At 45.0% G+C, this 18803-nt stretch overlaps 1 protein-coding gene across 1 annotated transcript in view; it reads right to left on the bottom strand.

Annotated features, from left to right (window-relative positions):
• The window catches only part of LOC138952632 (transient receptor potential cation channel subfamily M member 8-like), an 86473-nt gene that overhangs the window by 29109 nt on the left and 38561 nt on the right, over positions 1 to 18803 (bottom strand). The window contains exons 13-21 of the mRNA XM_070324334.1: positions 9871 to 10019; positions 8666 to 8852; positions 6413 to 6525; positions 5335 to 5435; positions 4503 to 4707; positions 3916 to 3938; positions 2916 to 3006; positions 1502 to 1630; positions 184 to 317 (exon numbers count right to left, since the gene is read on the bottom strand). Coding sequence (XP_070180435.1) covers positions 184 to 317; positions 1502 to 1630; positions 2916 to 3006; positions 3916 to 3938; positions 4503 to 4707; positions 5335 to 5435; positions 6413 to 6525; positions 8666 to 8852; positions 9871 to 10019 — 1132 coding nt within the window. The remainder of the gene's footprint in view (positions 1 to 183; positions 318 to 1501; positions 1631 to 2915; positions 3007 to 3915; positions 3939 to 4502; positions 4708 to 5334; positions 5436 to 6412; positions 6526 to 8665; positions 8853 to 9870; positions 10020 to 18803) is intronic.

Here is an 18803-nt window from a genome sequence, read left to right as displayed (position 1 = left end):
AGAGAGAGCAATAAAGTTTCTTCTTTCCACATCAACATTTTTACTTGGAGGAAGACTTGTTTGATGCTGACAGCCTAAAAGTTTATCTAGTTTGAAAAATTGCCTGAAGAAAACTACAATATAAAACTCCAAGCAACAAAATGCCAGAAAAAAAAAGTGTGAAATGAACTCCAAGTAACCAACCAGAAGAGGAGGATGGTGGCGACGTCGATGCGGTTCCAGTCCTGAGCCAGGTAGGCCTTGACCTTTCTCCGCGGCCCGTGACCGTGTCTGGCCCTGGTGCTCTTGTTGCTCACCACCGGATCTCGTGACACCAGCTGCATACAGACAGTGACGTGAATTCTGATGATCACGACTTATCTGATTATCATGACTTATCTGATTATCATGACTTATCTGATTATCATTATCATGACTTATCTGATTATCATGACTTATCTGATTATCATGACTTATCTGATTATCGTGACTTATCCGATTCTCACGACTTATCTGATTACTGTGACTTATCTGCTTATTGTGACTTATCTCTTGACACCAGTGGCACACAGCCAGTGTGACTTATCTGATTATGGTGACTTATCTGATTATCATGACTTATCTGATTGACGTGACTTATCTGAATATCATAACTTATCTGATTATCATGACTTATCTGATTATCGTGACTTATCTGGTTATCGTGACTTATCTGATTACCATGACTTGTCTCTTGGTTTAAACAATGTTTTATTAAATCAAACATGGTACAACAATACAACGATAAACAATAGGGACACGAACTCAAGCGGACGCTTATATTACGCGCCCTACGTAGTTACAAATTAACAAAAATATGATGTCGGACAAACATTACTTATAAACTATGGAACTATCTAGGTCAACAGCATAGTTGAAGCAAACCAAAAAGAACAGGAAAAAGCTAGCAGGAGGAAGATGGGGAGGGTGGAGGTGGGACGAAAGAATGGTAGGTACATATGAAAGATGAAGGTGGTTAGCGCATACAAAAAGAATATACATAGTACATTGTCAACTGTAATCCAGTGGCAAATAAGCAGTAGTTCGCTGAATATATAATTGAAAAATGTATATAAAATAAGGGTTGGTGGCATGGATATGTGTACGGAGTCAAATTAACAAAAACGACCAGATTTACAGATAAACGATTGGACACTTTCTTGACGCCAGTGGCACACAGACAGTGCACTGGATTCTGATTATCATGACTTATTTATCTGATAATATAACTTATCTGATTACCATGACTTATCTGATTATCATGACTTATCTGATTACCGTGACTTATCTTGTGACACCAGTGGCACACAGACACAGTGACGTGGATTCTGATTTTTGGGAAAAGAGTTTCAAGTTTGCTATGGGCAGATTAAGGTGGAGATAAACTAAGCTGTGACGTAGGACAGTCAGAGTTTTCAATTGCTTTATGCGTCTTTGTTTCTTGACCAGTACTCTTGATTTTGACGCCAGGGTTGTGTCGCACCTGTCTGAACTCCTCGAGCGTGACGGCGAAGACCCAGACGATGAGAGCCATGAAGATGGGGGTGATGCCGTGGCCCAAGTCCGACAACAGGCCGTAGCTGAACAACCCCAGGAACACTGCTTGCAGAAACTGACACACACACACACACACACACAATCACTGTCAGTTTTTTGATACCCCATAGAATGCACTGTGCACAAAAAACTCTTCCATCCTTGATGATCAGCATTATGAACTGTCAGATATCACCCTCTTGCTCCACAATGCTAGGAACATTGCTTGCATAAACTAAAACACACAGCACTGACTCTGCACAAATCTTTTAGGTTTTTGATAATAAAACAAATACACTGTACTTAAAACACACACATGTTGCACCTTGCATGCTGAATGATTAGCAGCATAAACTGTGCACAGCAGCCTGTAGTCAAGCAGTGCTGCTTGCATCACCTGACACACACTTCATCATCTTTATACACACCCCTTAACTTTTTGATCACAGTAAGGGCCAACTTATACCTGCGCAGAGTCAGCGGCACAGACGACGCACTGCAAATTATTGATGCCGCGGTAGGGATTATGACGAGTACTTGGCCTGTTTTCTTTTCATGCAGCGTGTAGCGGGGCTGTAATAATCTGCAGTGCGTCGTCTGTCCTGCTGAAGTTACATAGGTTAGCGCCGGGCCTAATCAATCCCTAGAAGTGTGTTTCAAAAACATCTGAAACAAGAAATTCCCCCGAGGTAGGAAAAACACCCCCGTTGGTCAAAGAGAAATAACCATTCTCACTGCCACCAACTGAGGTTATTTCCCTTTGACCATTAATATCTCCCTCTATAAGTCCTTGTAGAATCTTAATCCACCAATAACTCCCTAACCGTGTGTTTGACTGGTCCCAATTTTTGTAAGGACCGTCTCAGGAATGTATAGAACCTGTTCACCAAGTTTGGTGACGATCGGTCCGTTCATTCTTGAGATCTATATGCGAACACAAACAAACAAACAAACACATGGAGCGAATCCTAATCTTAATCTTAATCCACCAATAACTCCCTAACCGTGTGTTTGACTGGTCCCAATTTTTGTAAGGACCGTCTCAGGAATGTATAGAACCTGTTCACCAAGTTTGGTGACGATCGGTCCGTTCATTCTTGAGATCTATATGCGAACACAAACAAACACATGGAGCGAATCCTATACACACCCCTATACCGGGGGTGTAAAAACATCAAGGTTAGTATTTTTGTTCACAGAGGGCCAGCGGGCTGGCCACGTGTCCATACAAATACTGCTCATTACTAACACTCACTGATTACTCAGGTGAGCCAAAAAAGAATGACAACCCCCCCCCCCCCAAAAAAAAAGAGGAAAAGAAAGAAAGCAAGAAAGAAACCATGAAAGAATGATCAACTCACAAAATTAAACCTATATTTGGCAACAGGAGAGCAGTGGAAGAATTTTCTGCAGCAGTTAGCGTCAACCTCACTGTCAACCAGCTCACAGGGTCTGTAAATACACACACATGCTTAGCTCCACCAAATACACACACACAAATATACACACAGATATACACACACATGCTTAGCTCCACCAAATACACACACACAAATATACACACAGATATACACACACAGATACACACAAACATATAAACACACACAGAACACACATGATCTGTATGCATGTCTCCGTCAAACTGTGTGATGCACTCAACGAATGTATAATCACATAAAACTATGAACACATAAAACTACACATATACACTTGTGTGCCAAAACCCTGCAGAGATACAATCTGGAGCTGCTCATCCCTCTCAGATAGAAGCTAAACAAAACAGATCAGTATGATTTATGTATTGACTTTCCTAGTGCGTCCCGGGACCCCCACTTTTACATTTTAGAGGGTCCATGGACCCCCACTGCAGTATTTTAGAGGGTCCCAAGGTTCCAAAAGCCAAAAAGTCCCAGTGTACTTATAAAACATTGTGGTCACGTACAGTGTACTGCGAAGTGTCGATTGCAGTCTGAAAATGGTATCTACGGTACGCACGATAAAGGACATTTAGTGCGTCCTGGGACACGCTCTTTTAAAATCTAGTGCGTCCAGGGACCCCCTCCATATATTTCAAGTATGTGTTTTCGGCTTCTAGTGCATATAGGACGCAGGGACGTGCGCTATGGGGAGCCCTGGACTTTACTTGTTGGGGAGTATACATCTGTCAAAGTTCATTGGAAAATGTCTACACACAGCCATTAAAACTGGCTAACTTTCAGGAAGCTGTCACACACAGAGGCATGTTCTTATATTTCTTCTGCTTGTAAGAGCTTAAGCTTAACCTTGACCGAGTTTCACTGAAAAGAATTCGAGTTTTAACACACGTTTTACAACTTAGTTTGACCAAAGACTAGCATTTACCTGGCAGGTCTGTTGGGGTCACTCTGAAACAAGGGAAATGAAATGCAATAATAGAACATATCCATAATAACATCTGTACAGAATTAATAGAACATTCATAATATGATCTGTATGTATGTTTCCAATACAGACGTTTGGATGAGATTTTAGGGTGTGATGAGTAAGAGCAGGGATAGCAAGAAGTGACAGCATTATGTTTTCCAACTTCCCTCTCTGCGTGACGGCCTTCACAGTGTCCCTGCCACTTAACACAAAACATCACCCAGCCCATGTGTCTACATATAAATTCACAGGTCTTATTCCTCACCACATGTGTGTCGTAACCAAAATCATTCCGCACTCACACACACTCACAGGGGGCACACGTTTCCAGATATGCATCATAACAAAAATCAATCAGCTGAATCAGCAAACACAAGTACACTTTTAGCAGAGGGCACAATATTTAACAAGAAAAGCAAACACTCGAAGTTACTTAGCGCATTCAATTATAAATGGTTGCTTAAGTTGTGAAAAAACACACACACACACGCACGCACGCACGCATGACAATGCACACACACACACACACACATGCACCAACTGACCGGGGGCAGGCCGCGCCAGATGCGCGTCATGATGTCCTTGCAGGCTGTCTGCGTCATGAACTGGCGGTTACAGGTCATGATGGCTAGCTGCAGCACGGACACGCCCCCCCACCATGGACACGGCTTGGTCAACAACCCCTCCGTGGCCAGCTCGTCCATGTGCTGACAGCTCCTCAGCGTCTCCATCGCCAGGGCTTGAAACCGCCTTCACAACACAGATGAAAATTAAACGCATTAAAAATGGTACATAAGCCTTCACAGATGAAAATTAAACGCATTCAAAATGGTACATAAGCCTTCACAACACAGATGAAAATTAAACGCATTAAAAATGGTACATAAGCCTTCACAGATGAAAATTAAACGCATTAAAAATGGTACATAAGCCTTCACAGATGAAAATTAAACGCATTCAAAATGGTACATAAGTGGGGATGAAACGGGAAAGTCTTTAAAATTAGGACAGACCACCTTCACAATGAATGTGACCATTGTAAATGGTACATAAGTAGTGATGAAACAGAAAACTTTTTTTTTTAATAATAATTTCATTTGTACATCGATTGACTAAAAAGACCATTAAGTCGATCTATTTGTGAATGTTTAGTTTTGTCAATAATCATAAATGTTCCATAAACTAACCTGTTTTGATGATGAAAGCTGTGTAAATGTACCATAAACTAACCTGTTGTGATGATAAAAGCTGTGTAAATGTAGCCACATTCAAAGACTCCCTCCTATTCAAGACCCAGTTTTCTCTTACTTGTTGAGGTCTTAAAAGAGGCTTCCACTGTACAAGCTGATGAGAACAAGAAGGAAAGGAGAAAGTTACTTTTGTCCTTCCTCCAGCTGCCACTTGTCGTCAGGGTCGCTCTTCTTCTTGGCCAACGCCTTGAACACCTTCTGTGCCACCAGCGCTGCTGCTATCTTGTCCTGTCAACACACAACAGGCAAAACTAACAGCTGTCCTTTCAACACACATAGCTAACAGCTGTCCTTTCAATACACATAGCCAACAGCTGTCCTTTCAATACACATAGCCAACAGCTGTCCTTTCAACACACATAGCTTACAACTGTCCTTTCAACACACAAAGCTTACAGCTGTCAGCTGTCCTTTCAACACACATAGCCAACAGCTGTCCTTTCAACACACATAGCTAACATCTGTCCTTTCAATACACATAGCCAACAGCTGTCCTTTCAACACACATAGCTAACAGCTGTCCTTTCAACACACATAGCCAACAGCTGTCCTTTCAACACACATAGCTAACAGCTGTCCTTTTAACACACATAGCTAACAGCTGTCCTTTTAACACACATAGCTAACAGCTGTCCTTTCAACACACATAGCTAACAGCTGTCAGCTGTCCTTTCAACACACATAGCTAACAGCTGTCAGCTGTCCTTTCAACACACATAGCTAACAGCCGTCCTTAACACGCATAGATAACAGCTGTCCATTCAACACACATAGCTAACAGCTGTCTTTTCAACACCCATAGCTAACAGCTGTCCTTTTAACACGCATAGCTAACAGCTGTCCTTTCAAAACAGATAGCTAACAGCTGTCAGCTGTCCTTTCAACACACATAGCTAACAGCTGTCCTTTCAACACACTGTGGAAGAGTTGCGGGCCCCTGACAGTGAGGCTACCAATGACATGAAGCTGAACAGTAATACAGTGGAACCTCCTTTTTGAGACCTCCAACAGTCTGTGACAGTCTGGTCTTAAAAAGGAGGGAGTCTTAAAAATGAGGTAAATTTACAGATGTTATGAACAAAAAGTCTGAAAAAAAACAAGGTCTTAAAAGGGGGGAAATCTTAAATCTGTGAATGTTGACAGGAGTCGTGAGCCATGAAGCCTGGATGTCTACATGCTGTGGAAGGGCTGTGGGTGTGACTCACATCACATCTCTCCCAGAAGATGACGGCCATCTCCACGCTCTGCTCGTGCAGCGTCCACAGGAACAGCTCCTGCACGGGGTGCAGACATGTCCGCTCCAGTCTCAGCTCCTTCTCTGCACACCGCAACACTCAGGGGTCAGGGTCAGGGTCAGGGGTCAGGGGTCAGGGTCAGGGGTCAGGCCAACATCACCAATACCATACAGACATGTCCGCTCCAGTCTCAGCTCCTTCTCTGCACACCGCAACACTCAGGGGTCAGGGTCAGGGGTCAGGGTCAGGGTCAGGGGTCAGGGGTCAGGGTCAGGGGCCAGGCCAACATCACCAATACCATACAGACATGTCCGCTCCAGTCTCAGCTCCTTCTCTGCACACCGCAACACTCAGGGGTCAGGGTCAGGGGTCAGGGTCAGGGGCCAGGCCAACATCACCAATACCATACAGACATGTCCGCTCCAGTCTCAGCTCCTTCTCTGCACACCGCAACACTCAGGGTCAGGGGTCAGGGTCAGGGGTAGGGGCCAGGCCAACATCACCAATACCATACAGACATGTCCGCTCCAGTCTCAGCTCCTTCTCTGCACACCGCAACACTCAGGGGTCAGGGTCAGGGGCCAGGCCAACATCACCAATACCATACAGACATGTCCGCTCCAGTCTCAGCTCCTTCTCTGCACACCGCAACACTCAGGGTCAGGGGCCAGGCCAACATCACCAATACCATACAGACATGTCCGCTCCAGTCTCAGCTCCTTCTCTGCACACCGCAACACTCAGGGTCAGGGGCCAGGCCAACATCACCAATACCATACAGACATGTCCGCTCCAGTCTCAGCTCCTTCTCTGCACACCGCAACACTCAGGGGTCAGGGTCAGGGGCCAGGCCAACATCACCAATACCATACAGACATGTCCGCTCCAGTCTCAGCTCCTTCTCTGCACACCGCAACACTCAGGGGTCAGGGGCCAGGCCAACATCACCAATACCATACAGACATGTCCGCTCCAGTCTCAGCTCCTTCTCTGCACACCGCAACACTCAGGGTCAGGGGCCAGGCCAACATCACCAATACCATACAGACATGTCCGCTCCAGTCTCAGCTCCTTCTCTGCACACCGCAACACTCAGGGTCAGGGGCCAGGCCAACATCACCAATACCATACAGACATGTCCGCTCCAGTCTCAGCTCCTTCTCTGCACACCGCAACACTCAGGGTCAGGGGCCAGGCCAACATCACCAATACCATACAGACATGTCCGCTCCAGTCTCAGCTCCTTCTCTGCACACCGCAACACTCAGGGTCAGGGTCAGGGGCCAGGCCAACATCACCAATACCATACAGACATGTCCGCTCCAGTCTCAGCTCCTTCTCTGCACACCGCAACACTCAGGGGTCAGGGTCAGGGGCCAGGCCAACATCAGCACAATATAAGTGAATAACAGTACAACTCACCAATACCATACAGACACAAACAATGAAACCATTGAACAAAACCCAGCCATGAACTTGTCATTATTTACTTGACTTCTTTCATTGACTATGTCAGCAGTCACTCTTTTCTGGCCAGCACGACCTAGCTTATAAGCAGCAGTATACTTACTACAGTGTCTCGACCATATCTTAAAGGTATACCAAAGACAAAAACCTTAGATAGCTCCCAAAGTCATACCATAAGATTCTGCTTTGCAGTTACTGGGCTGCCGCGTCATAGAGGGTGATATCTGCCGCGTCATAGAGGGTGATATCTGCCGCGTCATAGAGGGTGATATCTGCTGTGTCATAGAGGGTGATATCTGCATTGCCGACAGACAGGGCCTCTGGACTACTTTTTGTCTGCTGCACTGGACAGAAGAGGCGCTCTGAAGCTGATTCACTCACTCCGATTCAATGAATTACCATTCTTATGGTGAGATTTTGCTTTCAATGCGCATCTAGATTAAGGTTCACTGGATTCCCCAGAATAATTAGATTCGTCAACTCTGCAAGAAAGTCCACCCAAACGGTCAGATCAATGGTATTAACATGGAGATAGACACTTAGTGCGGACCTGTGTGACTGTTAGTATCACAGTTAGGACAGCCCTCTCACACAACATAGGTAGTGTGTGATCATAGCTTAACATACAGACGGACACGTCACTTAGTACAGACCTGTGTGACTGTTAGTATCACAGTTAGGACAGCCCTCTCACACAACATAGGTAGTGTGTGATCATAGCTTAACATACAGACGGACACGTCACTTAGTACAGACCTGTGTGACTGTTAGTATCACAGTTAGGACAGCCCTCACATATGCAGCGCACTGGAAACACAGTCAACTTCTTTAACAACTTCCTCAGCCTTTTCCTGATGTCGACCAGCTTTTCCTGCTGTGTCTGGTCCTCTGAGTTGGAAGAGTTGGACGTCTTCTTCAGCTTGGTCACGTGTTTCAAGCTACTCTGAAAATAAAATGCAACAGGAGTACAGTGGAACTCTATTTTTAAGACCTAAAAATAACCTGTGAAACTCATGTCTGGAAAAAGAGAAGAGTCTTTAAATTTACAGACGTTATGAACAGAAAACCTGAAAACACAAGGTCTTAAAAGGGAGGGAGAAAGTCTTAAATTAAGGGATAAAAAAAAGACACACAGACAGACTTACAGACAGACAGACAGACAGACAGACTTACAGACAGACATACAGACAGACAGACAGACAGACTTACAGACAGACACACTCATAAAAACACACAAGCAGAAAGAAGAAAGGCTGGGAAATAAAGAGATGTCCTCAACTGGGCGAAGTCGACCATGCGAAGTATACTTCACCAAGCTGGCCGCACAAAGCTTTAGCACTGACGACCATGCGAAGTATACTTCACCAAGCTGGCCGCACAAAGCTTTAGCACTGACGACCATGCGAAGTATACTTCACCAAGCTGGCCGCACAAAGCTTTAGCACTGATGACCATGCGAAGTATACTTCACCAAGCTGGCCGCACAAAGCTTTAGCACTGACGACCATGCGAAGTATACTTCACCAAGCTGGCCGCACAAAGCTTTAGCACTGACGACCATGCGAAGTATACTTCACCAAGCTGGCCGCACAAAGCTTTAGCACTGATGACCATGCGAAGTATACTTCACCAAGCTGGCCGCACAAAGCTTTAGCACTGACGACCATGCGAAGTATACTTCACCAAGCTGGCCGCACAAAGCTTTAGCACTGACGACCATGCGAAGTATACTTCACCAAGCTGGCCGCACAAAGCTTTAGCACTGACGACCATGCGAAGTATACTTCACCAAGCTGGCCGCACAAAGCTTTAGCACTGACGACCATGCGAAGTATACTTCACCAAGCTGGCCGCACAAAGCTTTAGCACTGACCTTTTGGTAAGTCTTCGCGAATGCAACTTCTGGCTCAATTAAGGACTACCTTGAAGCACTGATAATAAAAGCAGTATTGACAAAGTACCTGTGCATAGAGCTGTAGTACCCGTCCCATGTGAAAGTGGTCCATGAACTTGTCGGAGACCTTGAGATCGTTGAGAAACACCATCACCAGGTCAATGCTCTTCTGCAGCAGGGCAACCAGGAAAAAGTCCATCTGCAGCTCGACTGAGTCTGAAAATCAAAATCAACACTGCCTGATATTTACAGCTGCAACTCTAACACAAGTTCAGTGTTAAACCTAGTTCAATGCGCTGTTCTATTTGTTCAATCAATCAATCAATGACGCTTATATCGCGCATATTCCGTGGGTACAGTTCTAGGCGCTCTGCAGTGATGCCGTGTGAGATGAAATTTTATACGGCCAGTAGATTGCAGCCATTTCGGCGCATATTTACCTTTCACGGCCTATTATTCCAAGTCACACAGGTATAGGTAGACAATATTAACTGTGCCTAAGCAATTTTGCCAGGAAAGACCCTTTTGTCAATCGTGGGATCTTTAACGTGCACACCCAATGTAGTGTACACGGGGGGGGGATTCGGACACCGAAGAGAGTCTGCACACAAAGTTGACTCTGAAATAAATTTCCGCCGAACCTGGGATCGAACTCACGCTGACAGCGGCCAACTGAATACAAATCCAGCGCGCTACCAACTGAGCTATATCCCCTGACATTTGTTAGTATGAAACCAGTCACAACAAGAAGAGCAAACGCTCGATCGAGTCACTTTCGCAGTTCTGAATATTATATGAGGCATCAGATGGACAGGAAGAAATTGCTATTCACAACACAATGAGTCACGTTCACATAAAATTTGAGCCCGGTCACTTTTATAGTTTCCGAGAAAAGCCCAACGTTAAGTTGTGTGTTGCCGAACAGAAAAGGCTAGTTATCTCCCTTGTTTTTCTGATAACGTTCGTAAAAGGCTACAGATGTAAATACTTTGATGTAAAGAATAATCCTACAAAGTTTCAATCACATCCGATGAACTTTGTCAAAGATATAAAATGTCTAATTTTTCCTTTGACGCTGACCTGTGACCTTGAAAAAGGTCAAAGGTCAACGAAACCATCGTTAAAGTGTAGAGGTCATTGGAGGTCACGACTAAACAAAATATGAGCCCGATCGCTTTGATAGTTTCCGAGAAAAGTCCAACGTTAAGGTGGTGTCTACGGCCGGACGGCCGGCCGGACGGCCGGCCGGACAGACTAACACTGACCGATTACATAGTCACTTTTTCTCAAGTGACTCAAAAAGCAAAATACGGCATGACCAATTGCTGATTTTATGTCTAAAAATTTTTTGAAATGTACAGACATAATACAGGACATTTCCAGAAAAAGCTTTCTGTGTTTCTGTGTTTCTTTGTTTGTTTGTTTCTTTCTTTCTTTCTTTCTTTCTTTCTTTCTTTCTTTCTTTCTTTCTTTCTTTCTTTCTTTATTTGGTGTTTAACGTCGTTTTCAACCATTCAAGGTTATATCGCGACGGGGGAAGGGGGGGGAGATGGGATAGGGGAAAGGGGGGAGATGGGATAGAGCCACTTGTTAATTGTTTCTTGTTCACAAAAGCACTAATCAAAAAATTGCTCGCTTGCAACGTAGTACAATATATGACCTTACTGGGAGAATGCATGTTTCCAGTACAAAGGACGTAACATTTCCTACATACTGCCTGACCAAAATCTTTACAAACATTGACCACATTCTATACAAGAAACACTTAACAAGGGTAAAAGGAGAAACAGAACCTGTTAGTCGCCTCTTACGACATGCTGGTTAGCATCGGGTAAATTCTTTCTTGTCCCAACCAATATGGGACTCCCCCTAACCCGCGGGGGGTATAGTGCAGCAGCATAGCAAACCTGTTGTGCATTTTGTTATACAAGCACCAAATTTAGCACAAATGTTCATTAATATGTTGCGAACATTTTCAGATATTGGGCCTCTTGAAATTCTCTCTATATGTCCGCCATATTGGATTTCAAAATGGCCACCACTTGAAATCTACATTTGCTATTATCTGTGGACATAATGCAGCTATTGACTTGATTCTGGTATCCAAATGCATGTTTTTTGGGGAGAGGAATCCAATGGTACTAATTGCCACTTGGTATTGTTAAGTAATTGTCGCCATATTGGATTTCAAAATGGCTGCTTTACATTACATGGCTGCTTTACGATCTATATTTGACATTATCTTAAAGATAATGTCAAATGTAGATCGTGAAGCGGCCATGTAATGAATCTAATGTATGTATGTAATGTATGATCTAATGGATGTGATCTAATGTAGTTATTGACTTGATTCTGGTGGTGGTGGTGGTGGTGAAGAGCTATGGTGAAGACCAGATAGTGGTGATGTTTGGTGGCCTCCACAAGGAGATGGCGGCACTGAGGACACTGGGGGACTGGCTGCAAGGGAGTGGTTGGGTGCAAGCACTTGTGCTAGCCGAGATTGCGACAGCAGGGACAGCAGACTCATTCCTGCGAGCATCCCATGCATGTCTTGTGCACAAGAAGAGCACATCAGGTGACTGCAGCAGTGACTGTATATCCTGCAACACCGTGCCTACAAGCACTATTGTCTGGGAGAAACCAGGGATGCAGAGGACCTTCCCGAGTTTGAAGACTGGTGTTGCCAGAGAGGAGAAGACATCCCCCATTTTCACTACTGGGCAACCGTGTGTTACGAGGCGGTTTACTCGTATTTTTGGTAATGTGTATTGTTGTAAATAGAATAGACTATAGCGATGGTCAGACATTGGAAAGGGCTATAGGCTGCATACCGTCACGTTGACCGCAGTTGAACCTGTGTGTAACCGACAAGGTTTTTCACGTGCAAGTGATGCAGACGACAGCTCACTGGCAATGTCATAGCAAGAACGACTTTGTAAAATCAGTCGCCGTCAAGGAGCCAAGCTCGACTCATGTTTTTCGTAACACGTTAGCAGACGGGCTCCTGTTTTAGGTATCTGACTGAAGAAGGATGAAGACTGACGAACTTTCCCTATCAGTCTACGTGATATCTTCCATTTTCATATTCATGCCAGGCCGGCGACTGTACTAAATGTTGGCTTTACACTCTTTTGAGGTATGTTTGAAACCGGTTATATTTTCATGTCATGTTGTCGTATGTGAGAAGAGTGACTGGTTCTGTGTTTAACGTTATTGTGTAGGCCTAAGCTATTGTGCTACACTGCTTAAACATGTGAGGGTTTTACGTAACGTTTTCTTGGCTTTAGAAAACAGGAATTAACGTGTAAATAATTATATTGGCTCATGCAGCTTAATATGTTGGACGAGTGAGTATTTTTATTGTGCGAGTGAAAGAAACTAAAGACAAGTTGATTTATGGACTATAAACTTTACAGTGTTCCAACTGGGGGGTTTTCATCGCCGGAGGCTGAACTGAACCAGTCAACTGCGGCTTGTGGACATGACCATGGCATGGAGAGCTGGCAGGGTTCTACAGTTAGCCGCCGAGACGAACTGGAAGGATCAAGGACTACGTCAAGCAATGGTCGCGGTGTCGTGAGGACTGGTGCACCCTTGTCAGTCGTCTGAAGGACTTACAGCCATACCAACATCTTGAAAGCCGAAAGATGGCAGTAGGGTAACGTACAGTAGAATACCTATTCGTCTTACCTGTTAAGCTGCTTTGTTTGAGCCAAAAGGTGTCTGCGTCTTGGACTGTAGAGTTTCTTGCGGTGTTGTCGGCCTAGGGTACTGGTCGAAGCCGGAAATGATTTTGTGATGTAAAAAGCTTTGTAAACTAATAATAATTAGTCTTGGCAGTGTCAAGATCCATTTAACACCAGGTTTTTGCGTGTGTGAGTGCGTGTGCGCTTGTGCCTTGAAAGCTACTGTAGCGGACAACTATTCAGATTACATTCAAGCCTGTAAACAAATACTAAATTTATAGAGTGGTGTAGAGGCATTTATGATTGTCTAGAAACCGGCCAATAAAGGACCATAACATCTGGCGCAATAAGGGCTATACCACTCCATAACAAATGGCGCCCAATAGTGTTTGTTTGTTTGACCCTTTAGCAGTATTGTTTTCTATCTCAAGGCACGTGCGCTTACACGGGTGTGAATGATTGTTTTGTTTGTCCTGTTTGTCCAGTAACATTTTCAGATTTGATTTGATTTTTGATTTGATGTGTTGACTGGTATATTCTTGCAAGGCCAAGGTCTTACTCGAGTTTCGTTCATGATATTTTTTTAAACAGCTTCTGAACATGACGCCTGTATATAATTCTTTTGACTTTTTGGATAATCTCTGATCGAGATTCAGAAAATTTCATCGTTTTTTCAACAATTCATTTTCTTTTGAGGAAAGGGGGTGATGTTACGAAGCGGTTTACTCGTATTTTTGGTAATGTGTATTGTTGTAAATAGAATAGACTATAGCGATGGTCAGACATTGGAAAGGGCTATAGGCTGCATACCGTCACGTTGACCGCAGTGGAACCTGTGTGTAACCGACAAGGTTTTTCACGTGCAAGTGATGCAGACGACAGCTCACTGGCAATGTCATAGCAAGAACGACTTTGTAAAATCAGTCGCCGTCAAGGAGCCAAGCTCGACTCATGTTTTTCGTAACACGTTAGCAGACGGGCTCCTGTTTTAGGTATCTGACTGAAGAAGGATGAAGACTGACGAACTTTCCCTATCAGTCTACGTGATATCTTCCATTTTCATATTCATGCCAGGCCGGCGACTGTACTAAATGTTGGCTTTACACTCTTTTGAGGTATGTTTGAAACCGGTTATATTTTCATGTCATGTTGTCGTATGTGAGAAGAGTGACTGGTTCTGTGTTTAACGTTATTGTGTAGGCCTAAGCTATTGTGCTACACTGCTTAAACATGTGAGGGTTTTACGTAACGTTTTCTTGGCTTTAGAAAACAGGAATTAACGTGTAAATAATTATATTGGCTCATGCAGCTTAATATGTTGGACGAGTGAGTATTTTTATTGTGCGAGTGAAAGAAACTAAAGACAAGTTGATTTATGGACTATAAACTTTACAGTGTTCCAACTGGGGGGTTTTCATCGCCGGAGGCTGAACTGAACCAGTCAACTGCGGCTTGTGGACATGACCATGGCATGGAGAGCTGGCAGGGTTCTACAGTTAGCCGCCGAGACGAACTGGAAGGATCAAGGACTACGTCAAGCAATGGTCGCGGTGTCGTGAGGACTGGTGCACCCTTGTCAGGCGTCTGAAGGACTTACAGCCATACCAACATCTTGAAAGCCGAAAGATGGCAGTAGGGTAACGTACAGTAGAATACCTATTCGTCTTACCTGTTAAGCTGCTTTGTTTGAGCCAAAAGGTGTCTGCGTCTTGGACTGTAGAGTTTCTTGCGGTGTTGTCGGCCTAGGGTACTGGTCGAAGCCGGAAATGATTTTGTGATGTAAAAAGCTTTGTAAACTAATAATAATTAGTCTTGGCAGTGTCAAGATCCATTTAACACCAGGTTTTTGCGTGTGTGAGTGCGTGTGCGCTTGTGCCTTGAAAGCTACTGTAGCGGACAACTATTCAGATTACATTCAAGCCTGTAAACAAATACTAAATTTATAGAGTGGTGTAGAGGCATTTATGATTGTCTAGAAACCGGCCAATAAAGGACCATAACATCTGGCGCAATAAGGGCTATACCACTCCATAACACCGTGCTGGAACTAGAACTGTTGGTTCAAGTGTATGTGTGTTCTTTCAGGCAGGGATCGTTAATGATGTACCTCGATGCTCTGACACAGCTGGTCCACTGGTTCCACGCACTGGATCACACCCACGATGCTAGGTGGATACCAGTGCACCTGAAGGACATGGCCGAACTCACCACCAAACACCCAGATGTATCCAGGAAATTCAGGGAAAGCCACTTCACCGTTCAGAAAACACAGAGGGTGTTCTCTTCAATCCCGATTGACCAGGCACATGAGCAGAATAATGGCTGCATCAATTGAGACGGTGGAGCAGTTGGGCTCACTGACAACCCTAGTGCTCTACGTCGCTGGATGGTTGCGGGACCAGAAGTTGCCAGGGTGATCGAAGAATTCCAGGATGGGAACCAACACTGGAGACGGCAAACAGCAGACACACGTCCTCATGATCAGACGCCAAGTGTACAGGCCTCATTTGTGAAAGATGTTCGCTCTCTCGTTGGTGTCATAGAGGAGATGGGCAACCCATTCGAGGAGGAGAGTGAGGATGTAGTCAAACTGGACACAAAGGAGATCGCAGGTCCTGCTGCCGTGGAGACCGTGATGAATGACAAGAGGATTGACCAAGAGCAGTTCGAGGCTTTCACCAGAGAGTGTCTGTTGGACAGAACTAAGGCAGTGGACGACCCCATTCCTCGTAACAAGCTGAAGGTGTTCAGCACTTCCACTCCAAGAAGCCAGAGCAAAGGTCAGCAACAGCTCGCCTCCGTTAAGAATGACCGTGAACTCTTCGCACGCATGTACATTCCGTCGCGATATAACCTTCGTGGTTGAAAACGACGTAAAACACCAAATAAAGAAAGAAACGCATGTACATTGGCTGCCAGACGAGGGATGGAAACCTTGAGGAGTTCTTTCGTCACGAGAATCAGGCATGTCCTCCTGCATTGTCTGATGGTGGAAGCCTCTGCACTGGTACCAAGAGTGATCTCCTCACATGCTTGGAAGAAGTCTCCGACGCAAAGACAGAGACTCCTGTCACGACCTGTATTGTGCTTGATGGAGCAGCCATCGTCCAGATGCTGAAGCCGGCTGCTTCAAAGGCCTTTGAAGAGTATGCACAACAGATCGTCATCCCATATATGTCCACGAAGCAGCAAACAGTGTCACGCCTGGATCTGGTCTGGGATACTTACCTTGCTGATTCACTGAAAGGTAGTACACGTGCAAAGCGGGGACAAGGCGTGCGGAGACGTGTGGTGGCTGCCGCAGCCATACCAGAAAACTGGCAGAACTTCCTACGAGTGGACAGCAACAAGACCGAGCTGTTCAGGTTCCTCTCAGCAGCTCTCATGGAATGGTTTGACCAGGAGGACAAGGTACTCGATCGTCATTATTGATGGAGAGGCAGTGCTCAGCAAGCCACTACTGCCAGATCTGACCTCACTCGCCCCATGTAACCATGAAGAAGCTGACAGTCGGATGTTGCTGCATGTATCTCACGCAGCCCAGCATGGATCAGACACCATGCAATACTCATCCGGACTGTAAACACCGATTTTGTGGTGCTGGCAGTGTCCCTGGCAACCAGGAGACAAACTGTGGCTGGCATTCGGAACAGGCCAGAGTTTCCGATACCTAGCAGCACACGAAATAGCAGCTGGATTGGGACGAGAGAAGGCTCGTGCACTGCCAATATTCCACGCTCTAACTGGATGCGACACTGTGTCTAGTTTTGCTAGACGTGGCAAGAAGACTGCGTAGGCAGTCTGGACGGTACTGCCAGAACTCACTGAGGCGCTGCTGCTGCTGTCCTCTGCACCGCGTGACATACCAGACGATGCAATGCGCATGATCGAGAGGTTCGTGATCCTGTTGTATGATCGAACCAGCAAATGCAGAGACATTGACAAGGCCAGGAGGAGAATCTTCGCAAGGAAGAACAATGTGCAGCTCAACCCTCCAACGAACACAGCTCTGGAGGAACATGTCAAGAGCTAGAGGGCAGTGTTTTAAGGTGGACATGTGTGGGGTCATATACTGCTGCCAGCACCAGAGCTCCCTCCACCAACCAACTGGGGTTGGTCAAGGACTGAAGAAGGACAGTACACACCTTACTGGACCAGGCTACATGAGGCAGCTCACAGCTGCATTTGGCTGGTTTCTTGCAAGTGCAAGAAAGGGTGCGTGAGGCGCTGCAAGTGCAAAAAGGCTGCCCTTCAGTGCACAGCCCTCTGTGTGTGTGAAGGGGACTGCACTGACATGACGATGAGTCAACAACATACATGTACTTGTGGCAATGCTGAACTTGTTAACATCACACTGTTTATGTACACGTATCTTCAGTACCGGTATATACCTAGCCTCAGATACCAGACCATTGTAGAATGTCAGTATACACCTAGCCTCAGATACTAGACCATGTAGCATGTCAGTATTATACATAAGACATTTACAGAACTGAGGCATTCTTTTCAAAGTATTGTGTTGAATCCAATATTTGCCTAGCTAATTTCCAAATACAATTATATAACAGACTGTGATAGATAATATTAAGTTGAAATTGGTACCATTGGATTCCTTGCCCCCAAAAACATACATTTAGACACCAGAATCAAGTCAATAGCTGCATTATGTCCACAGATAATAGCAAATGTAGATTTCAAGTGGCGGCCATTTTGAAATCCAATATGGCGGACATATAGAGAGAATTTCAAGTGGCCCAATATCTGAAAATGTTCGCAACATATCAATGTACATTTGTGCCAAATTTGGTGCTTGTATAACAAAATGCACAATTCTTTTGAACATGTGGGCTAAGCCGCCCCACTAGTAGAAAAAGCTTTACCCACACAACTTTTTCCACAGGGAGGAGGGGGTGGGTAGGGGGTGGGGGGGGGAGACTAAAGAAGAGACAAGGGAGAGAGAGGTGCGAGGGTAGGAGGAGATAGAGGGAGGGAGAGACAGTAACATCAGCATGGACACTTTGGCTGACCATTCCTCACATCCACCATTGCCTACAGATGAATGTGGCGCATCCTGTGATACAGCATGACTTCCCTTCTTTGTCTGTTAATCTAGGGAGAAAATATCCAGCGATATTTCTCCGTAGGCCTAAAGTTCGGCCATGACATAGGCAAAATAACTTGCGCAGCTGCAGAAACAAGAAAATGGAAATCTTATGAAGCCGTCATCAACACGAACACAATGATTGCAGAAGCAAACTCTGTACCTACACGACCGAGACACAAGACTGATTATTTCACAGCTGCAAAGGGTAAG

Source organism: Littorina saxatilis, linkage group LG17 (assembly GCF_037325665.1).
Source record: "Littorina saxatilis isolate snail1 linkage group LG17, US_GU_Lsax_2.0, whole genome shotgun sequence".
NCBI classification, from domain to species: Eukaryota; Metazoa; Mollusca; class Gastropoda; order Littorinimorpha; family Littorinidae; genus Littorina; species Littorina saxatilis.
This window is presented reverse-complemented; position numbering and strand designations above follow the sequence as displayed.